This window comes from Oryzias latipes, chromosome 14, assembly GCF_002234675.1.
Source record: "Oryzias latipes chromosome 14, ASM223467v1".
NCBI classification, from domain to species: Eukaryota; Metazoa; Chordata; class Actinopteri; order Beloniformes; family Adrianichthyidae; genus Oryzias; species Oryzias latipes.
In genome coordinates, this window is record NC_019872.2 from 17,453,254 (window position 1) to 17,480,592 (window position 27,339).

Genomic DNA, 27,339 nt, shown 5'->3' on the forward strand with positions numbered 1-27,339 from the left:
TGTGACTGGGTGAATGGGTCTGTGACTGTAAAGCGCTTTGTCCTTGTAGGAAGAAAGGCGCTATATAAGTATACGCCATTTATAAGTATACGCCAACAAATAAAGGCTGGACAGACAATGGAAGCATCTGTATCACATGTTCTTTTTCTTCTAGGAGCTGATTCTAGTGTTGTGTATATTTTCTTTTAACTGCCAAAGTTTGCTTTTGCTGTTGTGTGCTGTGCTGTTTGTTTGTTGGTTTTCTTAAATTTGTGTTCTACATATAAAATTTCAATTAAAAAAAATCATACACATCATGCAGACACAAGTGACAATAGCTTCTATTTTATATTTCTATTGCTTTGCCTTTTGGATTTTATAATTAGAAAATGTTTTTAAGTAAAACACCTCGGAGCAACAAAAAAGTTACTGTTGAAGAAAAGTGCTATCCAAATAAAGTTCATTTGTTTTCATTTAAAGTAATTCTGCTCTGATATAGATGTGTCCCATGCAGTCTCCAAAAAATCTCATCTGTATTTTTGAACCACTAAATAGAAAAAATATTTCTTTCTCTCAGTGATTAGAGTTAAAATATTAGAAAAAATCTCCCCCAAAAGATTTTTCTATGTTGTGTTCTTTATTGAAGGGATAGATTTCCTAGGCTGGGAAAGTGTGTTGCCTCCATAAATGTATTTTAATACTTTTCCTATATCTTAAAGTGCTAATAAAAATGTGTGAATTTTAATTATAGAGGTATATTTGAGAAAAGAATAGAGTCATTCTTCAGAAAACAGCGTTTTAAACTCAGACTAAGTTGGTGGAGGCGGTTCCAGCAGCAGACGCTAGGAGCTGTCCGCGGTGCTGAAGCCTCTCCTCGTGCCGTCAGCTCACACAGCCAGCAATCCCCTTACCGAGCGTTTTCATTAAGGCACCTCCGCGTTTCACTTGATCATCCTCGACTCTCTTCTCTCTGAGAATTATTGAGACAGCAACCCGCAGGCATCTGTTTTAGATTTTTGCAGAAAATCCTCGCCTTGCTTCTCCTCTTTTTTTCTTGTGTTTGCGTGGCTCCAGCTGGAAGTATTATTATTTTTTTAAACACGGACGGTCTTGCAGCGCTAGTAGACATGTGCACGAGACATTATTGCCAGTTCCAGACTCTCCTCGCGGTGTTGGTGTTTTCTGCCGCCGTCGCCGAAATGCACGAAACACACGGGCAAGGTAAGAACTTGGTGTTTGCACGCACTTTTGTGAAGGTTGTTCCGTTTACTTCACTCACAGTCCAAACTACACAAAGCCATCTAAGAGCTCAGGGCTAAACCAGTGACTCCAGGTTGAAGACTTTGAAATCTACAAGTGTGAATGCTTACACCGTTTCAAAGTTGAAGAGTTTGGGTGATTTTCTCTCATTGTTTTGTCATTCGGAATATAAATAATTTCAATCCAAGTGGATTACATGTTATAGGTCACTATAAGTTTCAACAGCCAGTTGCATAACTGTTAATCACCAAAAAAACAGAACTTCCACTGATGTGATCACTCATGAAGTGGTTTTTAATTTTCCACCGAAATCCGGTTCTGAACAATCAGGAAGCGACTTGTTTTGGACATGGAGGTCTGCGTGACAGACGGTGCTCCTTAATAAGACCCTAATCCTCTGGAATTGCAAAAGATTATTGACCAAGCTGTTTGACACAGTGGAGTGGGGAAACGGCGATGGATTCGTACACAGTGGCCCCATCCTAATTATTTCCCTTGTGCGGGTCTGCCCTCTCTTCATCATTATAACTGTGCTTTCTGTCGGACCATATGGCTTTCGGCTTGTCTGCACGCTGTTACTCTTTCACCTTTGCGGAGGTGATGCATCCTCTTTGTCAAGTAACTGGGCACAGACGTTTTCCACCCCCATGAGATATTAATTTCCCAGTAAACATAACATTAAAACAAATATAAATTATCCAGAGTAATAGACAAAACGCATTTTCCCCCTATGAAAATATTGCCTAATATTAGTGACTCCAATTAGCATCTAATATAATTAAATTCTTCACCAGTAGGAAAAAAAGCCATTACAATTTCACCCTACCAAAGTTTTTCATTAAAGCAGTTTCATGTTGAAAATGAACACATTTATGAGGGGAAAAAATGATTACTAAACAATGCAATAACTGAAAATGAATTCAAATTCCCTGGGCTGGTTCAGTCATTACATCCAAGCTCATCGAAATACCGAGCTGTAATTTTGCACCCGCCGGAAACAATATTTTAGGCTCTCAAAAAAACATGAACTGATTGAATTTGTTGCTGAGGAGAGGAGCTGCAACACTGCCTGCAAATATCCAGGAAGGATAGTTGTCGAATAGCATACCCTAAAATGGTTGACCTGTGGAAATTCTATTGAACTTTTGTAGCATTATGAATGCCATCACAGCTGAACAAGTCATGAGAATATAACTGCAGTTTAACACTAAAGGAAAAAGCTTTTTCTTCCTCCCCCTTTTTTATTTTTAGTAAAATAACATTTAACGGCTTCCATTAGTGAACTCTTGGCTGTTGCTTTGCGAACAAACACTTCAACTAATGGTAAACTCTCCAAGGTGGGCATTTTAATTCTTTCATTTAGGAGAGACTGAGGGATTGTCATTTTCAAAGGTTGAAATGCACAACTGTTGACAGAAGTGATTGGAGTTTTAGCTCTAAAATATTTTAATCTCCAGTTTCAAGTGTTATTTATTCTGAACTACATTTAATCTCATAGCCAAAAAATGCTTTATTTTGCCATTTTCATGTTTTACCTTTTCAGAAAAGAGTATAATGACTGCACAATTTTAGGTTAAAACTTTTTTTCTAATTAATATTTATCATTGATTTGCAGGATAATTAGGTACACTAATAATGTTTCTAGTTTATGTAATGTGAATTATGTAATTATTTTTACTTGTTTGTTTCATTTGCAGAGCAAAGCTTTTTTTTGGCTTATCATTATCAAATCCTTAATTTATTCTTGGATATGTGTTTCTGAGGTCCGCAAACGTGATAATTCAGTTCACTATCACGTTTGCGGACCTCTTGTATTTTGATATCACAGCAAAACCAATGCAACTACTTCGGTTTTTATTCCTTAGTTTTGGCTTTAAGGTTTCAAGCTTGCAGCTGATTAGTGTAAAGAAAAAGGTCTGCCGAGGAAACATGCTGCAGGTAAGAATTTCAAGAAAATAAATAACTATTTGTAAAATCTCCAAACTGAATCCATGGGCTGATTATATAAGCTGGTTTTGGCTTTTGAAAATGATCTATAATGACCCGGCAGTTGTGGAGGAGCAGTTTTGCTCTGCGTATTTGAGATCTTGAGCTGTCCTTAACATGAAGAATGTATCTTCTCTAATGAATTATGTAAATCTTACCAGGTTTAGAGCCTTATATCATTACTTGAGTATCCCACAGGTTGGATAAGACAGATGTAGGCTGACAATATCTACCTCAATCTTGATTTGTGGCTAGTAGGTCATCAGTTAATGTGTTTTTACTTGAGCTTTATTGATCCCCAGCACCAAAACACAGCAGTTTTACAATAGAAGCTACACAAAAGGGGAAAAATTGCAAAGTGACCTAGTTCTCCTAATTATTTCCCTACAGAGATGCAGTTTGCACTTTCAAAGCAGGCATGCTTACATTTTTGAGCTGTAGGCAAACATATCTGTTCCGTATGCTGGAGTGCAATTGATCTGTTTTAAAAGGGGCACATGGTGAAACTGCACAAGTCAGAATCAGCAAAATAGAAAGACGATGGAGTGTTTTTCCGGTCGTGTTCTTTTGTGCTGACACCTGTTACTGTTCCATAAGGCGGCTCCGTTTTTGTCCAGGCGAGCATTTTCTGAGCAATACTTAAAAACTCAGCTGTGGGTGTCATTAATACGAGAGTTCGCAGAAACAGCTTCTGTTTTCTGTAATTGAGGGTGTTATTCACTCGAGCTGGTAAAATTTGCCAGGATGACGAGGATAAGACGGCAGAGCTCTTCCTTTGGTTTGATTGCTGCTTTGAGCAGTCTGCTGGAAAAAATCTGAACATCCTTTAACTCCAGGGGAGGGAACACAAATAATTCAACACCTGTTTGTTGGATTGCCAGTTATTAACTTCATCAAGGGCTATTCAACATCTGTGTGCTGTCATAATTAGTTTAACTTCCCCAAGTCTTGTCAATGGTAAATGAGCGTCATTATGCTAGAATGCCCCTCTTCAAGGCTTGGCGCCTGCCTGCCTGCCTCAGCCCCTGTCGGTGCCCGTCTCGGTCTCTTTCACTGCCTCCTAGGTGGAGCTCACAGCTTGGCTGAATGCGACTCATTTTCGACTCTTCATGTGCAAATGCTTCCCCTGCTCTGTATGAATGTTGCATGCATCCTAATTTGACTCATTGCCTTAAATATATTCACTCTCCAGAGCTTTGTTTGGGGAAAAGACTGTTTTTGAAAGGGTCTTTTTTCTGTTTTATCAACATTTTTACCTAGAATATCCCTTTAATATGAAATATACCTTTCTGCTTTTTCCTAAATCTGACAATGCTTTAAGGAGGCAGTGGTTCAAATGTAAAATTCAGATGCTTGTGTGGAAATGTTTGATGTTTTCCAATTTTTATATTCACTGGCCATCTAGTTTATACTGTATGAATAGTAAAAGTTGTAGGCCAGATCCTTCTGCCTTGCCTTGCTTTTCTTTTATTTATTGCAATACTAGCTGGTGAGCTCTTGAATGGGATTTCTGTTAAATTCATGACACTGGCTGGAAAACTCTAAAAGGATGGCCTGTTTAGTTACTGTGCAATTAATGGATGAGATCAAATAGAAAAAAATAGCAAAGCTCAAAAATTGCTGAATTGGGAGGTTTTTTTTTTTACACACAGGCTTCTGGTTTGAGCCTCATTCTATTAAACAATAAGATGATGTTTTTGTCCATGCTGAATAAGACTCCAGTCATACCCCGATAGTGAAAAATCTATGCAAAAACACAGATTAGAGTGAGGATGGAGGAGAAAAAAAAAGGTATTTTTTCCTGAGAGCATTTTACTTTCAGTTTGTTTAATCAGTCTGACAGTTTGGATAGAACTGAAATGGGCTCCTGCATCTAGATAATTAAGTGAGAAGCTACAGCAACACGATCATCTCTTTAGAGACTTGATATAACAGGCTCTCAATGAAAATCTCAGAGTGTACATAGTGCAAAGAATTATTTCTTTTGGATTTGGAGTGGGCACTTTGAGACGCTCACTTGTGATATGTAGTCGAGGACGGACTTCTAGCAGTGACAGTGGAAATTACAACAAAAAAAACCCAAAACAGTTTCCCTTATTTGGTGTTGGAGACTGCACATTTAATATATGTCAACTACCCTGTCACAGAACTCTTAAAAGAGACCACAGTTTTGTTAGGGAACTTACAGCGCAGGCTTTCTTTGTACCCGCTTTACCTTTGGCCTTGTGCCTTATCGATTCCCCCAGACGTCCATGAAAAAAATAAAATAAATAAAAACTAAAAGAAGTCAGCAGCTTTGGCTTCTCCTCCTTTCCACACCTTCTACGCTCTGCCTGGCTGTGTATAAACCTCCCTAATCGGGAGTGGCGGGTTTTGCAGCAGCACAGGGGATGGCTCTCTGAAACGATTAGACCAGGGGACAGCTCCAGCTCTCTTCTCCTCTTCTTCACGCCAGATCCCATCTAGAAAGCATTTCATCTGTGGCGGTAAAAAGGTTTATATGTAGGGTCAGACAGTGCTGTGTGGAAAGCAGCAGGTAATAGGCTGTGTAATGTGTTTGGGAGAGTAGTTTTAGTATTCACAGTTAGTACTGACCTCTGGCAGGCTGAGCCACCCCCACAGTAATTTCTTCTGAAAAGATGTAATTGAATTCATCAGGATGAGCAAACATAAGTAGGGGAGAAAGATAACAATGTTGTGGATAGATCAAGGAAGGGGATAGCGGCTCTACGAGTAATTGAAAATAGTGAAAGACAAACATGAGCAATGAAAGTGTTTGGGACAATGGAAAAAGTAAGAAAAAGTCATACCAACGTAGATGAAGTTTGACTCCTTATTCTTACTTCTATCTTCATCTCGTCTTATGCACACTTAGTCATAAATTTTGTCATGAGACCTCCAGAATATTTTTGAAGTAGATTTAACGTTATTACTTTCCACACAGTCCAGTATCACAGACTCGGTTCAATTGTCAAGTTTTTCCGTGCAGCCTCCTGTCCAGATGCCACAGACATAAAGCCGAAGCCCATGTTGTGACCGCAAGGCTTGTTCCCTCCGCTGAGAAATATTGAAGTCATGTCCCAGAGGACCTGGTGTATAATTTAGAGGTTCTAAGATCGACCGCCATCTCCAAAATATCAAACATTGTCAGTCCAAGCAACTGCTGGGTGGCTAGGCGATTGTCTGTCAGTTATAAGGCATCTGTCCCCCGCTTCTGCTTCTGTCTGCCTGATGGAGAGATGGCTCATTGTGGTCGCTCTCATCTGTCAGTGCAAGAGGAGACTTCAGGAAGAACACTCATCCCAGAGAAAGAATTGTTTAGCTTTGAAGAGCTGCACTACAATGGTATTATCACTGATTGCTGGAATATAGCCTTTAGTGATAACATGCACTTTTAAAGGTTCTGTTACATATTTTGTATTATAGATGGACGATTGGTTTTTCATGAGGCACCTCCTGAATGCACTCAATTTGTGTTCTGTTGCTAATATGCGTAACTGATTTTTTTTGGAAGTCTAAAACATCAAATTTGATACACCGATATTATAATTGTTATTCATTTGCATGTTTATGCTTCTAAAATCTATATAAATAGTAGTGTAATGATTCCTTTTCGCAACCATTCGATTCATATCATAATTTATGGTTGACGATACGATTCATAGTCGATATTGGTTCATTTTAAACAATCTTATTCACTGACATACAATCAATCCAGGACATCTTTAGCCAAAAATTCAACCAGTGTGACTCAAAGATAAATACTTGGGTACTGAACAGTGCAGGTGACATTTTCCTTGTATTTCTTGCAAGATATTCTAGTGTAAATTAAATATGTGTGCAACCAAACAAATAAACAAGAATTAATGGCAAATTTTAGGTTCCTAAAGTTCAGCCCAATGTTGTTTTTCCACATCAAAAAAATACAAAGGGAACTTTTTACAACGTGTGTGTTGTCCCTGTGATGCACTTGGTCGTTTTTATGTTACAGTAAATCAAACCTAATGGTATTTTCTAATATCATTATAATTTATTTCTTTTTGAAATTATTTTATAAAGGTTTAGGTCGATTCCATTAACAACTTGCCTCATACAGATCGATCTGGTTGGATTGTAGGAATTACACCCATATCTATGATGTCTTGGTATTTTGTCTAGACTATTGTTTGCATGCCAACACTACTGCACATAGTTGCTACTTGGTTGCAACGCTACATAGTTTTGCTAAAATGTTGTACTTCTAAAACATTTTTGACTGCACTTTGGTCAAACATGCTTCTTTATTTGTCTAAACCATATTTCATTTTCAATGAGTACCCTTTGACTTTTTTTTAAATGCACCACTTAAACATAATAAAAAATACTGGGTGTTCCGGTAAAAATCTCAGAGTGTTATACTATAGCTGTCCTTGTGACTCTTAAGAGTTCAAAAATATTTAGCCTTTCTGAATTAACTCAAAATGTTCTTTCTAACAACTCAAAGCTTGACAGTGACATCAGCACTTGAGGAGGTTGTATCTTAGAAACTGGCATTTGCTTTTGTTTTCTTTTTTCAATGCAATCCTTAAATGTTCAATAGAAGGCACAAAGTTTGTATCAACACACTATCCAGCAGCGGCTCTTATGAAACAGTTTTGTTTTATTATTTTCTGTAGTAACTGATGGTTTAGGGTTATGTTTTTCAAATTTGCCACTGCCGGGTTTAACACATAATCTGCTTCCTGAAACAACTTAAGGCTTTTAATTAGTTTGCTGTGTAAAGACTAGGAAAGGATGAATAAATAAATTTTTTCCAAATGTCTTTGCAATAAACCACAAAGATCATCTTTTGATTTATTTTAGAATCGTTCAAAGTAGTCTTTTAATTACGATTATGTTGTTTTTATCCCCCCAAAAAAAGAAAACCTGTGTCATTTTTCTAGGATATAGGTTCTGCAGAGCGGCACAGGCTCATTAGATAATCAGCTCTGAGTTTTGGGCGGGATTGTTGGCGCAGAGAACCCCCCCCCCCCCCCCCCCCCCCGCGCAAATAAGATCTTTTTCAAAAGGCTTTTTTTGTCTGCTCCTGATTCACAATGATTTGAATAAAGAAATACTCAAAATTGCAATTTTTGGCCTAATTCTCTTGATATACGTTCTTATCATCAGAAAAAATGCTACAAGAACATGTTAAAAACACCAAAAATACCATTTTCATTAGAGTTTAAGTGTTCGTAAACAGAAAAGGCTAAATGGTTTCATGGTGATTGTCAAAGCAATACACCCTATGATTAACCAAGGAAGTTGCATTAGTTGTCTAGCAAATACAAAAAACCTAGTAAATCTCAGGCAAAATCACTGCAGTTAAAAACCAATTAGGATTTTACATTTTTTCCTGAACATGTAAAGTGCCATCTGCCTACTTAAAGGATTTACATAGGTTAATTAAAGAGTAAAGTTTAACCCAAAAGTATTAATCAGATCACATTCAAAGTTTTTCCAATTATGTTGAATGTTATTCTGATTAATAAAATAATTAGATAAATAATTTGAATTTGAGAGTCCAGAAACTACACAAGATTTTCATTTTCCTTGCAAATCTGAACACAAATGTACCGATGTTGACTCTCTCTGCACTGTGGCATTACATCTGCTTTTTTCACACAGGTTTAAGCGTTGACGACATAAATATATGAAGGATGAGTAGGCAGCTGCGAGGAGTCAAAAGTGCATCTTGAAGATAACAAAAAGGAAACTGATGTAGACACGATGATATGACAGAAGTTCTCCCTCTAAACATAGAAAAGAGAAAAAAAAGGAAAATGGACTTCACAGGCAGTCAACAGGTAACAACGGGAATCAAACAGGCAGGCCGACAGCGACACACAGACCTCTGAGCACACGCACCAGTACAGATAAGGCGACTGCAGGAAATGTAAAGTGATAGAGGCATGAAAGGCAAATACTGATGAAAGAGTGAGCTGCAGTTCGTGTCAGGAAAAACAGAGGTGATAGTTGGAGCACAGGTGTGGAATAAATAATTGGGATTAAAGGAAACTAGATTAGTAACAGTTGAAAAAATACATTTAAATGTCACCATAACTAATAATTTGATTTAATTCAGCTAAGCTTACAGAGGCTAAAATTAAGTCTTACCCCTCTGTTTCTTTAGTTACTTATCCTTTTTCCTTGATTTTTTTGACCTTCCTCCTGTAAACTGATTTTAGCATGGCATCATAATGGATGTTTTCCTTTGACGCATCTGAAGGTGAAAGAAAACAAGGAAGTTACCCCCAGGAGTTAAAGACAAGGACAGGCGGGCATCTTTGAGTGAGGTTTCCTTGACATGTAGAAAAGAGGCGGGACACATAAAGCCACGCTGCGAATCAAATCAAAAGTAAACAAATAAGTTGTCAGGAAATCTCACCTGGCAGTGATCATAAAATGCAGCAGCGGGCTGCAGAGGAACACTAGACAGATGAAGCAGCTGATGCATATCACACAGATTTCTGATTAAAACTGCCTCTGAAGAGAGGATGCCTCATCCCGTGAAACGCCCGTGGCCTTGACTCCTGTGTCACGTCTCTTCCTCACCCTCGCCAGGCGCATCTTGGGAAGAAAGCGAGGACTAAGCGTCAAAGACTGGCAAAAAGGATATTTAAGATTTCTGTCTGCTGGTATGTTCAGCTGCATAGTCGGGGGAAAAAAAGGAAGCCATCATTATTGGGCTAGTTGTATGGCAACAATAACCATTGTGGCATGCCATGCTGTTTATAAATACTCCAGTTTAGATGATTATTCTCTCCATCCGACAGCCCGTTAATAGCACAATTTCCTTTCCCAGAGACTTGATGTGTACCCCTCATCATTTCTGCAAATGGTAAACAGCGCTGCCTGTAAGGGGGCAGTCTGAGGGACACCAGAAAAAAAACAACAAAACAACAAAAAAAACACCTAGGATTTATTCCTGCTATGAGCTGTGTTTTGATTTCTCCTTTTTCCTGTCACAAACTGCCACGTGAACACTAAATTCAGCACAGGCTGCTCTGGTAGAACAAAACCCCCAGATGTTTAGCTGCAAACAGCTTTGGGAAAGAGGTAGAATTTTTCCGAGCAAGTGTCCGTGCAGCCACCAACCTCTCTCATACATCAAGGGTTTTCTTCATTTCTCTCGCTGTACTTTGCATGAAAGGTTCAGCTACATCCTGTGGCTTTCATCAGGACTAAAGGAGCAATGCTGAATTTACAATGTGCCGGCAACTGCCACGGAAACCATGCCTCTCCACCACCATCTCCCTCATTGCCTCCCAAAATGCTATACAGACATTTATTTTTTTGCTTAGGGGTGTCACTTAAACAGTCTGCATTTTCATAAATTCAAATTGAGACACAATAACTAGAATATGAAAGCATAAAAGAGCCACATTTCATTTGGAGCAACAAAATGTCTTTGATGATTGTTGCCGATGCTTGCTTACTTTGATTTCACGACAAAAATGGTGTCTTTTCAAGTTGATATTAACAATGACCTGACCATAACAGCCAAAATAGCTGCTAGAAAGGGTAAGAGGTAATCTTCTTCATTTTGTTAGACAAGCAACATTGGATACAGAACTTGGTGGATGTTTTTGACTAAACTCAGAGAAAATAACAGAGTGTGGAGGGCACAGTAGCGCAAATTTTAGCCCAGGAAATGCTTGTATTTATCAGTGTTTCCATTCGTGGCATGTTAGGTGATCCCAAGAAGACAAGTGTCATGTTATTTCATGCCTAGGTGTGCACAAAAAAGCAGGGCTGTTGGCAAATAGCCTGTCAATGTCAGTGACCATTCTACCTTGAAGGTGACATGTTTGTGTTTAGCTGAACTTATCATACGCCCCTGTCACAGCACTTTCATTCGGTTGGTAAACAAGTTGAGAGGGTATGGAAGGTTTTAGGAAAGCTGGAGAAAAAAAAATCTCATCACAAAAGTGCACCACTTGGCTCCAGTGCAATTATGTTCTGTAAATGATGCTCAGTCTGTCCTGCGAGTTGCTCGCCCTCTGTGCAGGTGGTTTGCACGTACGCTGTGTCAACAAAGCAGCGCGGGTCTCTGCGTGGAAGGTGTGAGGCTGTTTACCGTTGTTGCTGTGTGGATTGATGAGGTAGCTAAGGCGGAGGCAGGGGCATGATGTGAATAGTTGGGGTATTACTGTGGAGAGAGGTGTTTCCCCTCTGAGGCTGCTAACTGAGTTTGACAAAGCTGTTTCTGCTGGGTAGCTTCAGGGACGGTCTCTGGCTCAGCTCCAGGAGTTCTGGCTCCGCATGTGGATGCACATTTTAAGGTGAGGAAGGGGACCACAGACAGGAGCGGCAGGAGGCAGCTCCCACTAATGCTGATTTACTGTAGGAAAAGCAGTCTATAGCAAATTGAATATTTTACAAGCATGGAGAGAACACTGAAACTAGATCAAACATACTTTATTAACCCTACATATAAACATGCTTATCATATTTTACACACCCATTTCTGTGACCGTTATCTCATTAGTATGATCCAAACGATCCTTAAAAACCCACTGCATATAACTTGTAGTTCATCATCATTCCACCAGGGGCAGTAGAAGGGCTTTTCCTGTTCATCTCAAAATGGCTGCTACCATAAATAACGTTTTATATATATATATATAATACAGCAAGTTGTCGCACCAGTCCACACACCCCCATGCTTGCTCTTGCTGATTGATGTTTCCTTATTTGTAGGATTAGATTCTCTTTTGAGTATCCCGTTGTTACATTTTTATTGATCGTTTCTGCTTTTGGGGATTTTGTGATTGTCGTTTTGGATGGCACATCCCTGTGGATTGTGTCAAGGCCAAACCACTCCGTGACTTGTGCTCTGTCTGGCAGGGAAATTGGATTAAACTTCTGTGGTAATTTTTGGGTCATTTTTCCTATTGCAGCTTTTCCTGATGCTGCCTTCATGTGAACTCTCATTCTAAGCTGCCTTTGGTGTTTTGGAAAAAAAAACGGTTGCAGCTGGAAGCCTGTCTGTGTCTGTCTCCAAGCTTTAACCTGGTAAACTTTAACAAAGTTAGCCACATATTTGATCATATTTTTTTACACTCTGCTCTAAATGAAAGCAGGGATGGGAGAAAAGATTTAGAGCCAACTGGATTTGTCACCCTGTAAGTGAATGGGATTTGTGAGCGCGCATTCCATTTCAGAGCACGACCCAGTCTGTTCAAATAGATTATGAAGGCTAATATGCGGACGAATTTGAAGGAAGAACTTCAAATATTTTTTTCTCTTGACATGTCACCAGTTGTATATACGGTCTGCTGCTGGCTGTCTTCTACCAAAAAAACCAATCAGCTTAAAATTTCAATCTCTGCGAAAACAAAATAAAAATCTAGAGGGAATTAAACAGCAGTCCTCTCCTCTTTATGACCATTTACACCTCCAAGCAAGGCCAGATAGAGGCATGGCAGGTGATTGCCGTGATTGGCAATTGGGATTTACGAAAATCCCACAAAAAGCCTAAAAAAACTCCCCCACAGAAATACAAAAAATAAAACAAAAGACACAACCAAAAAATGTAGGGATGGATGGATAGAAAGACAGAAAAATAACAGACATTAAAAAGAAGGAAATAAATGGAGCCTCAACAAGTCACAGTCCAGTGTCCTGTTTGTGCCTTTCCTAGGTCAGGCAAATGCAGAGGGTGGTGTCAGGAGGAGCATTCACAGTAAAAAATCTAAAGACACATCAAATACATCAAAGGAGAAGATAGATATATGGATATATGAACTGATATGATGGATGCATGGTTTTCCAAGCATTTTAGAGGAAAGTGACACTGCAAGCTCCCAATACACCTCCTGATATTCTTTTTTTTTCCTGATATTCTACTAGCACTCCTTAGTAGGGCTGGCTAAATCCAGGCCTACCGTCAAGTTCAGCCTAAAATCCTGCAGAGTTAATGTGCCATGTATATAATTGACAAGACGCACACAAAATCGTCACTAAAGCTCATTTTCTAGAATAGTTTAGAGAAAAATTCAAAGATTTGCGAGATTCTTAGTGTAAACACAACCCAGTTTTGATAGTATAAAAAATGTCTTTCTCAAGAATGTCTGCTTCTAAAGAAGAAAAGGAAAAAAAAATCTATTGACCAAGAGATGCACTAGCAGAAGAAGCACACAGGGGTCGTATTCACTCCTTTCATTGACTCATGAATAGATCCCTTGAATAGAAGAGTTTTAATAGATCCTCAAGGAAAAAAAAAATAAAATCCTGTTGTTACCATAGTAATATGGGTGAGGATTGTGTGTTACCGCATGAAAAAACTTTACTAGAAAGACGATGAGTATTGAGCAGGGAGCACTAAAACTGTTTAATCATTAGATTTCATAAAGACAGAAAAAAAACTGCTGTGAAGGTAATTATACTAGAAACCTGTCCACAGTAAATGTGGAGTTTGCGTTGCATAAAGGGTCAAAGTGTGTGGGGGGTTGTTGGAGGTGGGTTGAGGTCAGTGCATACAGCTCATCCATTACGTAAATGGATGTGGAAAGCCACTTCAGTGTGTTTGCTCTTTGTCTCAGACCATCAGAGGATTTGGGGAGTTTGAAGACAAACAGCCCCTTGATCTAAAGACTCAGAATCAGAGAGAAGATACATCAAAGCCTGTACCCTTTCTCTCTAAGATGCTTCTGTTGGAGTTGGGTGATTGAGTGAGTGGAGGGAAGATATAGGCCAAATTTTGCTTGCGTGACTGTCTCCCAAGCGTATAAAATATGTTTTCTTTTTGTGGTATATGCATTAAGTTGGGAGACGAATTTGCAAAGATGGGTCAAAAAATTATGTGGGAGTAATGGGTTATTATTTTCTGCTTTTGCTTATTTGCTGTAACGAGGTAAAGTGTCACATTACTAATTCATTTATTAAAAAATATATTACTTAGTACAGTAAGCTACATATTTAATGCTAATGAAAACACAGACTTGCTCCTCAAAATGGGATTTTTTTTATCAGATAAAAGCATGCCATAAACCAAATCTGTTTTCTATCAGTCGCTATGTGAAATCATTTTTTTACGGAGCATTTTTTCTGTTTGACTTTCTGAAGTACATAGATACCAGGTTCTCTGTTGTGTCTCGGTTTTGTCTTTTTTCTCAAAGCAGATATTCCATATTTTGATTTTTATGAACCAAACTGACTCAATTTGGGGGTTGCTCCTTGTGGTTTCCTTAATTGTGCTTCTTGTTTATTTTACATTAAAAAGAATATCAGAAATCATTATTAGACCATATTGACCTTCATTGAAATTTAAAATACTTGGCAAAACACATGTCACATATGTCAAATATGTTCAACTTCTATAGGTGTCAGGAACATGTGGTGTAGGAGCCAAAACACAGGAGACAAGGCATGGTGGCAGAAACTAAATAAACTGAAACATGACAACAACAATGGGAAAAAAAGGTGACCTGACAAGGATGAACTGAAAGCCTGACACTTATATACATTGAGGGCAATTAGCTGAAATAAGGACAGCTGTGGATCATGAAGAACCGGGAACTGATGTGACTGATAAATGACAACTCAGAACATGACCAAAACCAAGTTATTGTTATTCATTTCTTGAAATGACCACTTGCTATATTGACAAAAATGCTACATTATCTGATAATTGATTATCTATAGTACTATTACACTGTGTTAAAATGTGTGGATCAAATTTGAGACAGTGGGTAAATCAGGTGGGTTTTTTATTCCTGAACATGCATGTCAATATTTTTGCATCTTAACCTAATATTGTTGTGTGCAAAAACATAACAAATCACCAAACACATCATGACTGATACTATATATTATGAATAAAAGTATTACGGTATTTGAATTTCATCAAAAGGTTTAAAAAAAAAACATGAGAATGATAATTAAGCAGGTTTTTTTGTTTTCTTTTGTTTTCCATTATTGATGATTTTATTATCGTTCTACTGTGCTTCTTCAAATTTTATGTATAGTTTTAGTGTATTTATACTTGTGCCGCACTTTGTATGTCTGGCAGATGTTAAAGTGCTATATAAATAAAAATTGATTGATTGATTGATCTTAATTTGAAAAAAAAAAAAAAAAATTCTATTCGTTTTTTAGGTAGTGGGCTTTACAAGGTTAACACTGGTCTCATATTACTTCTTTAAAGTTGACTATTCGTATGTAATTAGAGTGGAGTTAGGATTATGGTAATGGTCAGGGTTAAAACTTTTTGGCAATGCAACAATATGCAATTTGGCCGCACGTATTACATGTGGCCAGCATGAATTTCCATCAGTTTTTGTGCTTGGCGCACATAAATACATGCAAATAACATTGAGCTACTTCTTTTTATGAAAGGATTTTGGTAACAAAAATTCTGGAAGCCTCTGATTGCTGTATACAGGTTTTAAGTAAGTAAAAAAAAAAAACTTTATATGTATGTCTTTCATTTTAGGAATTTAAGCCATAGGGTTCGTCCGTCTCCACCAGTTTAACAAGTCACACACATGGGGCCAGTTTTCATCATTGGCCAAAAAATAGAAACTGCCACCTTATAATCAGTTAAGTATGTGAACCATAGCAGGTTTTGGGTTGTGTTCAGGGTTCAGCTAATGATTAAGCAGAAGGCCGTCCTTCTGGCCTTTATTTGAAACACTTCCTGTGAGAGAAGCTCCTTAAATTAATTATGTTTGCCTAATGAATAATTAAGCCAAGGGAAAGATAATTTGGTGTTATGCAGGGAGCCAAGCCATTGTGCATGTAGAGGAACTGGTGCTCTGTGTGCCTGGTTGATTTCATATTGGGAGTGTGAAATGAGAATTAGCAAGCAATTTGGCTCCTGTTTCATCTTCCACCATGACTAAAACATCACCGCTGATTATGTCTTGACAAGTGTCAATACTGCATGCCTTTTTGTTAACTGTGCCACAGACAGGTCGTTCACTGCGTTCCATTATTATGCCTTTGAATAGTGGAATGTTACAGACTCTCGTCTTGAACGAAAGCAGATTACGCGCCATCTAAGCTGGAGAGTCCGCTTTAATGATAGCTGCAATGAAGCAACATTAATAGGTTTTTTTGTTTGTGTAGGTGAGGCGCAGATAATAGAGATTAAGCCATTAGAGAAAACATTTAATTATCTTGGTCATGAAAGTTGTTACAGCTAAATGATAAATGTGCAGGAAAAAACACAAAACCTTTCCAGTGTATGAAGCTTGTAATTAGATTTCTCTTCAGTTACTCGTCTTTTTTCTCTATGACCCAAAATATTTGCTGAGTTGGCCAGCACAGTGAATCAAATATTTGTTGTCATCGCGACATCAGCATGTGCAATACGCAGATCGCAAAATACATCGTGAACTGTGAAAACTGGTTACCTTAACTCTCAGTGCTCCCTTGAAGAAGGCAAAAAAATCACTTCTCTACCTACTCTGTTATGCATCTGTGATAACTGGTAGAAGCTGATGTTGATAGCTACTTGCTGTCCACAGTCATAGACTATGAGGAATACCCCTTGGCATGGTGGAAACTTCACCGAATTACATTCCCACACATAAGGAAGCTTGCAAGAAAAACCTTTCCATACCTGCTAGTGGTTCACCTTCAGAAAGTCTTTAAATAATAAAACATTCACACAGGAACGGCGCAAAGACAGAGAAACCATCATGTTTTGAAAAAAATGCAATCGCACACTACCAACGTTGTTCTTAACTGGTAGACAATTGTTCTGTGGTGGGTTTCCATGATACACAACTTCTTATCTGTCTCCTATTGAGGTAACCTGCCCTATAATTTAAGTTACTTTTATTCAAATAAAACGTTTGCAGTGAAAGAGAATTGATTTTTTAGTTGTTATCTGTTCATGCTTTGGAAGTCATATCGTCATCATAATATTGAACACCAGTATTGCACATTGTAAGTTTTCCTCATTTTGTGCAGCTGTAGTGCTGCGTATGATAGTGTTAATGTAGGATATGTCTTTTTATTTACCAGATAATTGGTTTTTGGGATAATTTTGGCGTGTGAGGTCTATTTTGAAGTCACAAATGACCACATAACAGACTGTGTCAATCCAGCCTCCTCCGTAAGATGCAGCGTGACACAGTAAACACCACTGTTTTAGTTTCGCTGCCCCCACTTGTTTCTCAGTTCTGAGTCAGTCGTAGAGGGAGAAAAAGAAGGACACACACACATGTACACACAAGCCCCCTTTCTATCTCCTTGTCCCTTTCTCTCCTCCTTTTTGTCCCTCCCTGATTATAAAGACTTGCCAAGAAATCATTGGCTCAACAGAGGAAGGGCAAATCCTCTTCAGCCAATTTAAATTCTCCTGAGCACATGGAACTGACTATTCCAAACTAATTAATAGACATGTTATGAATAAAAACACTTTGATTATGAAAAGAGGTTGCCCTCTGCCTCCTTTTAGGCTTGTCATTAGTATGAGGACACATGTGGTGGATAGCTGGAGTGTTGGTACCAGCTGCTGAAGAGGGACGCAGATGCCCTCTCTTGATTAAATTTTTTGCTGCATGTTTTATTCAGGTCTGACCGTGTGGACTTAGTGTCACTGAGTGTGATTAGCTTTACCTGTACCTACAGGAGAGCTGGGGCCAACAGGATCAGGAGGACAAGGCCCATTCAAAGGACGAGACCCAGAGACATGTGACTCTGGAGCCCTCGCTCATGCTCATGCACTTCATCAGCCTTGCTGCACTTGAAGTCAAAGTGATGTACAGCACTGGTTCTACTGCTCGGATGCATCCTTTTAACTCTTTCCTGGATTTTGTTTGTTTGAACCTTATCAGATGTCGTTTTTGCGGACCAGATGAAAGTATTACTTTATATCCAAAATCAAAGATGTTGGGTTTTGTTATGAATATGATTATATAATATTAAGCCTTATATTTTTGCAGGAGGGGTAAAAATGTTTAAAAGAATCAATGCTCAATTCACAGGAGGATAACTTGCATGCAGGAGCTGTTGGTGGGTTTTGTTGGCTGTGTTGCTTCTCAGAATTGTTCACGATCTCAAAGTTGTTTTAGATGTTTCCAGTGTCGCCTTATGTTTCCCTGCAATGAGCTGCTTGTCAACATGTGCTCCTCAGCTCGACTGACTCGTCCCAAAGAGGAACCAGACCCCCTCCTGCAGGAGCCATCTGTATATCGGACAAGGCTATCCATCATCCTCACTGCAGCGCTCGATTTAGTTTTTTTTTTTCTCACCAGACAGCTTCAGGCAGCACTGAACAGCTTTACATGTACATTTCGCTAATGAGAGCCCTTGAAACTTGCCTAGTGGCTCTCGCAGCCTGCCTCAAGGGCTGAAAGGAATCAATGAGTCAATCCCTGAGGCTGAACACACTTCTATCCTCCAGGGTTTTTCCAAATGTGGAATTTAACACCACACGTCTTGTTGTAGAGACAGCAATGCTAAATTAAGAGAACGATCTGATTGCTACAGTGTCTTTGCGTCAAAGCTGTGTTCATTTAGCAACATTTTTTGTTTTTCACGACACTAAATGTTGCCATCTTTTTATAAGGAATTAAAAAATGTTTGGCCTCTATTTATGAACATTTTTTGTCATAATTTAGCTGTCTTCAGGGCAACCCTGCATGGCATTTATAATGCCAATGGTGGATGCTGTTAATGATTCCACCGCATATTTTATTAAGTTTGTTGACATATAGCTCATGTTCATTAACATTTCTGGGGGCAAAAGTTGTGAGGAAATTAGTGTTATATGAGTTTGGGAATGTAAGCTTGCAGCCTTTTGCAATCACTGGGAAAAAATGTAATTCTACGAGCCGGAATGTCCCAGTAAGACAGAGTCACAGGTTCAGATTTCATGGGTGTAGTAGTCTTTTAGCCTGGACAGAGCAATAGATTAAAAAAAAAGATTATGTATCTGCAAAAAAACCACAGTTGAGATAAATGTTGTTTTGTGCTGTCATCAAAGTTTGATGTTGTTGGATGAATTCTGACCCAGCAAAAGCGTGTTAGTTCACATCGCCTGGATTTAAAGATTGCTAGTGATGCATTCAACTGCTTGAGAGAGAAAAATCTGGCCTCTGTCCGCTAATTCAATCATTCTTAGCAGACTGCTGCATGCTGACGGTGCTATTCAGAGACCACAGGGTCTTTGGAGAGAGAGAAGATGGAAGAAGGATCCTCCTGATTTGCAGGAGGAGGTGAAAAAGTCGTAGCTTGCCGCTGTGGCCAGATGAGACCATGTTACATACCAGCTTGGCAGCTCAAGATGAGATAGTTGCAGCTTATCAAATGTAAGCTTGGGGAACGAGGCCAGTGGGCATTCCCACATTTTGTGTAGTTCTGCCGACACGACATTGCCACAAAACAAATCTCATTCTTCATGGTGGTGTGTTGAGCTCTCACGCAGTTTCTCAATAATCCCAGACTGGTTGGAGACATCAAAATCTCTCTCCCATGGCAAGTTCACATGCGACTAGTTGTGCTATTTTCCAAACAAAATACAAAAGACGGAGCAGCAAATGGCTAGAGTACTGTCTGCTGAAGGATGAGCCTCTGAGTTGACAAAGGTGACACTGCATGAAAATGTCCAAAAAACATACACGCATGCTGCAGCACAAACCAGACAAATGAGTAATGTCTGAGAGACCATAAACCAACATGAGTAGAATAAAAAGATTCACAAAGAGAATCAAAATGAGCTGAGGGGCTCCAAAAATAACTGCAAACTTATGAAGTCTTTTAACCATCAGGGAGTCAAGCTTTTTGTAGCACTACTGTAGGATTTCTTTGGTCTGTGATCAGGAACCCATCGTTTCATAATCTGCTGTGTTCAGGGTGTTGTCAATATCACTCACTTCTCTTTCTTTGCTCAGATCAGCCTATGGCTTTGCACATAACAAATGGAATCAGAGAGTTAGACACAACATAAACAAAGAAATAAGCTAAAGTATGCAAATAAATAAAGAAGAATGAAACTGGGCCCTGAAACCTATGATAGAAAATGATTGACAGATTTTTACAGATATCATACTTTTTCAGTTCAGTTTGTTTGATGCATCTTTAAAATTTTGAGGAAAAAAAATCACTAACTCAAAGCAAGGCGAAGCCTTAAATAAAAAAAAGAAAGAAAAAAACTTTAAAGACCCGCTCTGATAATCTTTTTATCTATTATTAAAGTGTTCTTAGTGGGGTTTTAATTATGATTATGACGTTTTTACCAAAAATGTAAAAAATCTGTGTTGTTTTCTAACACATAGTTTCTGCAGAGCGCCAGCACTTCATTAAAAATTGGTCCCTGAGTTATGGGCGAGACCATTAGCACAGAGAAACCACGCTCCATTGCTGAGAGCTTGGAGCAAAGAGCTTGTGGCCCAGCAGTGTATTTTCTACAGAACGAAGAGGCTCTTTTTCACAATGCATTTTTTTGTTTGCTCAAGAAAAAGCCATGTTTTAAACTAGCATTTAAAAAAGGTACCTGGAGGGAAATCTCCAACAACTAAACTATGAAAAATGAACACATTTGAAGATGCAATATATGTTATCTATTAGTAGAAAGATTGAGTCTTAGTGTACACCACAATGACAGCCAGTGTGTGGAGCGTTTTGATGAATAGATTCACTTTTTGCTGTGTTAAGTTCAAACAGTTTATGTTTTGTTTCCGTTCTTTGGCCGACAAACTTTCAGAGAGGCCTTCAGTTATGTTTTGATCAGACGGACAAAATATCTCAATTTCCTTTACTTTCTCCATGATGAACTTCCTCATCACTATCTGTGAGACTGGTAGCAATAATCCTCAGAATCAAATTTGCAGTCTGATTTGAGAAAATATGATAATATCCCTTAATATGGACATATGAGAAGCTGTTTGATGTGTTACTTTCATTTTAGGGGGAGATCAAAGTCAAATTAAAAAAGAAAGAAGGGATATGGTTACTACCAACAACATGTCAGCTCACAGGCTCAGATTTTTTGTTTATGCATGTTCATGTCTTTGTCAGAAGAAGTGTATTTTTGCAGGCAGATGCGTGAGCACTTGAGCATGTGGCCGAAGCGTTGGCACTAATAACACAAATTACATTTCTGTAGATAAACATATGGAGATTGCAGGCTGTGAAATTGACTTCAGGCTGTGAAATAATAATATGAAAAAAAATAAAAATCCACTGAGGTGATTTCTGAGGTTGTTCAGGGGCGGAGCGTATCGCTCTGTGCCTGTGCATTCGCTGCAATTCAATTAGTGTCCGTGATCATCCTCTTCAGCTGTAGTCTGATGCGGTGTGACTTTGCAATCCGAGACACTGCCTTGATAGCAGAGAGATGTTTGATTTATATGTTCATTAGGGAACTCTCTTTCCAGGCTCAGACCTTTTATTAATCCCTGTTCACACTCAACAAGCACAATCAACCCATGCCCAAATAGCCAAGGAGAAACATAACAAAAATTGGCAAACGTCATAAACACTTATTAGGCCATACCCTCGCAAAATTTCTCACTAACCCATAACATGGTAATCCCATGCAAAGTGGATTGAATATTAAACAGTTTGGCATGCGTGTGGAAGGAGTGCAAGCTACTGAAATGCCAGGAGGATTAAGTCAGAGCGGATATAGTGCAGCAGTAGCACCATGCTGTACTTGAGTTGCTGTTTCTTAATAATAGAAATGTCAGGAAGGAGAAAGAAGGAGGGGAAGGAGAGGGATGGGGGTGGGGGGTTGCAGGCCTTAGAAATCACAGCTGGTGTAGAATTCAGCTTCCCACTCACATCGGCTTTAACCTTTGCTGCTGACAAAATTCCTTCTTGTAATGTTAGAATCCTGTTGAGACTTTTATTCATACAGTTTAAAACCAAAACTGCTCAGGTGTTTGTGTAGCTTTTTTCTAGATTTTTTATGTTACCTTTGTTTAATAGTACAAAAACACACTTGGGATTGCCCACTACATTAACACACAGCACAAACCTCATTGTCTTCTTTTAAATAAATATTAACTCTGCTTAGATATACAGGGAAATATATTATTCCTATAATCTCTTTTTTAAATGGCATATTGTTACCTGAGCAATCACTTTTGTCAGCATCACTGAAGTCTATAAATCCTTCCATGGAGGAGATTAGTCAGGGAGAAGTGCTGCTGCCTGCAATAATTAAAATTCTGCTGGATGGCCAGGGTTTCTCCTGCCACCATCTCTGCCAAGCATCACTTGCTGTCCATTTTACTTTTTCTCCTTTTGTCACTCTTTGTGGTTTCAGTCACTCTCAATACATTTCATACACGATTATTAGTTGACATTATGGAATTGATTGGCAAGAAGGGGGGAAAAATTATTTTTGAAAGAAATACAATAAATATTTAATTCAGCACCTTGCAAAAATCTTTTACCTATGGATTTTATGTGAAAAAATAAGAAATTGTCCGTAGAAATCAAAACATATTATATTAATGATGTTCTTTCCTTAGTTATTTTTTATTCCTAAAAATGTAATTTAATTTAATTTAATTTAATTTAATTTATAAATAAAAACCTTCATTTTTTGACACTTGTCTTTGCAGTCTCAGCTTCATTCTAAATTGAAACAAATTGTTTCCATTATCTAAAAAACGCCTAAATATTTAATCATTTTCTCAGTCAGATTTCACTTCCTCCATTTGGACTGAATTTTAAAGATTTATGATCATCTTTAGCAATTTACTATCAAGGCAAAAGTGTGTCTGTCTCTTTAAAAATGTTTAGTTAACAGCATTCATATGAGACATTAGATAGGTATAATTTTGATTGTTTATGAAAATTATGCAATAAAGTAAGTGTGGTAAATAGTTGTGCTCATTTATTTATTATGTCTGAGATTGTTGCTTGAAGTATTTACAGCATCCAAAATCTGAATTAATTTTATTTCTTACATTAGTGGTGATGGAAGCATTTTGTTGGACTGAGCTGTATTTTCTTCCATGAAATATTTTTTTGCATGAAAAATATTTTCTGTAGCATGCTTTGGGATGAAGAAAATAACCTATTTTTGAAGGTCTTTTTCTAAACTATTTGTTAGACATTTCTAGTTTGAGATTCCATTTTCTCTAACCACATGTAGTCTTCTTTATTTTAATAGCCTGACAAATGCCAGAAGAAGTGTACATTTCAGTTTAATGTCTAAATCTGTCAAAGGGAAATGCTGCCCATACTCTGCTCAGCAGTCTGTAATTTGAAAGATCTTTGATGACACAGACGTACACCATTTTGTGAGCTGGACGACAAACGGCTTTTTAGACTCATGTGAGATGGCACCATCCCTCCATAAGTGTTTCAGTTTTCCCTGCTCCTCTTCTTACCACTTGTTGCCTCTAATGTCAGCAGTTGATTTGCTTTATTGCCCTATCGAGCCGTCCTTTGTCTCAGAGTAATGCCGATAGTCGGACTGGTCGATGAATCTGCGTTCTGCAGTGTTTATAAGTTCTTCACGGAGCTTTGAGCGTAAATTCAGAGGTTTTAATCAACAACCCTGACAGTCCGTTCAGAACCCGATTTTGTTAATGGCGATATTGACCTTTTCTGAACCAGAAAACTTTGTCTGTGCCAATCTCTGGAAGGGTCATCACCTCATCACCTATCTCTCAACTACAACAGCAACATGACCTAGACTCCCCCTGTCCCCAGCCATCAGAGCAAGAGAGATAAATGGTTTGAAACGTAGCCATTGAGCTTCATGGGCCGACATAAATTCAGCGCTGATAAGACGAGCACTTTACAGGTGACTCAGCGGGTCGTGGCTGCTGTAGCATTCATCTAGGAAACATCTGGCTGCTCTGACTTATCAATTCTGAATTATGTTGCAGTTGATAGTAAATAAACCTCTGTGACAGAGAAGGTGTGCAACTTCCCTGCACTGGGACGCTCTTTCTTAGACCTCTTTCCTGAGTGAGACATCAGAGCTAATTATGTCAATGTTGATAATTTGGGACATAACAAGATGTCAGCTTGAGAATCTGTGGTGCAGCACGCCACAGGAGGTTGACTGAAGATGAGAGATTCTGCCCACGTCTGTTGACATTCTAAAATGTTTATCCAACACATTTTTATGGGTTGTCTTTTACATTCAGATGATAAAAGTTGTAAATCGGCAGAAATTGCTTAACTTACACATAACTGAAAAAGATGCAACAGTGAATTAAAATGCCCCACTTTCATGCTAAATTTGGAATTATTTTGGCTTAAAGACCCATTTAATTTCATTTTATCATCTGCTTCTGTGAATCACAAAGTATGCAACAAATAAGAAGCTTCAAAAAGTTGCAAAAAGCAGTGACGCAAGTGCCAAAATAGGCAGGCCACATGCATCTACGTATAGTAGACTAATGGATCCATGTACGTCTGAGCTGGCATACGGCTCAAAACTGTACAGCCGGATAGCCTCAATGTTGGTCTCCATTTTTATTGCACAGGAGAGCACATAAACAGTTGGGTGACAGAAAATGTGTGCGGCCTTAATATGTCCCAACAGTCCTGGCCACAATCCGAGGGGAATTTTTGATGAATTACTGTCGATCTGCAGAAACTATGTCCAAAAAAAAGTCAGATTTTTTCATTTTGGCTAAAAACAACATCATCATAGTTAATAGATCACTAGGAACGATTTTACAGTAAATCAAAAGATGATCGGAGTGGGACTTTAACATCTCAGCTGTTTGAATTCTTAGTGGAGTAAACATTCTCATTAGGCATCCGAATATTTGTAGAATGAATGTAGGTATTTTTTAAAGCAAAAAATGTTGCTGGAGGAATTGCCTGGATGGCATAATGTGTGGTTTCATTAGTCAGCATTAACATTTGATGCTAATAAAACAGTTTGACCTGATTCAGTGGTGCCTTCTGATCTGTGTGTGGACACAAAGCACTCCTGAGCTCATGCACTATTTGTTTCGGTGAAGTGTGATGTAAATCCTTGATAATGAAGGTCACTCAATTGCTGGCATTTGAACTCCCAACTCTTATGTTATTTGCTTATTGATCTGATCTGTAAAACTCAAAAATTTCCCTTTTCTGTAATTACATAAAAGTAAATCCCCTTTCTCATGTGTTGAAAGATGCTGTAAGATTTTAAATTAAAGCACCTTACTGATTGTTGCTAGAAGCCAGTTACTGGTCAACCGAATAAAGAAATAAATAAAAATAAAGCAAGATGAAAAATAGGGAAGTTATCAAATACAGGCAAAATTTAAATAAATTACAATGTCATAAAAAGTTGATTTTTTTTTTTCACTATAAATTTTTTCAAATAGTTTAGTCGATACAGATACAGACATACAGATGTGTAATGCATTAACCAATGTATTTCAATAGCCTAAATTACAGCTGATATAAATAAATTGTTTTAATCATTTTTAGGACCCATTTGTACCTAAAATAGTCTAACATAGTTTGTAACATTTATAAAATGCAGTTGGAACCTCCTTTTAAAGACTTATTAGAGCAATGTGGTGTAGCGAGGAGGAGATCATCAGATCTGATGCCCTGCTGATGTGTTCCAGAAGCCCTGGCTGCTCTGATTGCAGCCTACAGCTTTTCTGCAGAGTTGGATCTGCTTTTATAAATGACTTATTGTTTTTAGATATTTTTAACATGTGTTTTTTTCATATAAATCATATTTATCTACCATATTTAGTTGAAAAGATATCTCTGTTAAATGTGTTTTGTGTTTTCAGGAGAGAGGATTGTGGGGAACAGGAGGCTAAGTAATTACAGAAGCTGTGGTAGATAAATAAAACCAGCTGTCAACACAAGAACACTCCAAAATACAAAATACATATAAGTAGTTTTAAATAAAAACACACACACATACACGTGTGGAAAAAACAAAATAAAAAGGCCTTAGTCAGTCAGGCTAGGAAACATTTTTACAGATGGAAACATTTCTTTTTACAGTTACATAACTTTTTTACAGACAGACTTTTTTTTTTCAACAAGTACAAACCTTAATTACAGATGGGCAATACTTTAGCAACAAATATGACTTTTATATTTACCACCGTTACATTTGTTTCTGTCACTAAGACATTATTTACTTGTTTATTAGAAATAGGAAAAAAAACATGTCCTTAATCTAGTATGATGTAGAGATGTACACTTCCAAAGGAAGGAAGTAAATTAGAAACAGAATGGGGTCATGCCTCAGCACTAGTCTGTCACTTACAAAATTGATTCAAAAAGAAAATTACTATGAATTCAAGATAAATTGGTAAAACTGTGGAACTACTTTAACATGATTACTTCTGTATATGAATATAGGACATTTATTATCACATTCATTAAGGGCATGATGTGAAACAAGTTTCTCAAATGTGAAATCAATAAATATATTCAGTCAGGGGAGAATAGAAAACCATTGGTTAAACTTTACATTAAGGGCTCCTTTACTAACAAATGTTAATACGTTATAATGCATTAAATAACTATTAAATAAAGTATTAATAGACACGTTTATGCATTTCTTTGCATAACTAAGTGAATTACTTAATGCATTAGTTAGCATTAAAGATTTTCATAAGAAATTGCTTAGAATGATGTTTGCAATAACTACATTTGAGTTGATATGCTAATAAAGCCATAACAATGTCTAAAGTAACTATTAAGTATGGTTAAAAAATAAAGAAGCAAAGAGTAGGTAAAGTTTTACATTAAGCTTAATAAATGCTGAACTGCTTAATCAGCGTTACTTAAGCATTATTTAACCTTAATTAATTTTTGAATTGGTTACTGGAATCTTCTGATAAATTCTAAACACCTTTTTTAAAATTTGTCCAACACTTAATAAATGCTCTAATGCCTAATAAACATTACTTCATTAATCTTAGTTACTTCATTATTTAGTAGTTAATTAATGCTTAACTATGGGTTAACTAATATTAGCAAATGGGCTCTTAATGTAGAGTTTTACCGAATTATCGACCTTTCAATTTAAAGACATCTGGCAGCATGTAATCATTTTTGAAAAACATACTATATATATGTTCTGAATTATCTACTGGTACTGGGTGCAATGATATCTCAAGAACAACAAAAGACTTATGGGACATCCATGCCTGGTTCCTCTTTCTAATCTGCAAAGGGATTAGATTCAATTCCACT

General features: G+C 37.8%; 1 protein-coding gene across 1 annotated transcript in view; it reads left to right on the forward strand.

The window, feature by feature from the left end:
* Positions 1-846: 846 nt before the first annotated feature.
* The window catches only part of sez6 (seizure related 6 homolog), a 105,609-nt gene continuing 79,116 nt past the window's right edge, over positions 847-27,339 (forward strand). The window contains exon 1 of the mRNA XM_004076560.4: positions 847-1,200. Within this exon, the coding sequence (XP_004076608.1) occupies positions 1,107-1,200 (94 nt within the window). The 5' untranslated portion in view covers positions 847-1,106. The remainder of the gene's footprint in view (positions 1,201-27,339) is intronic.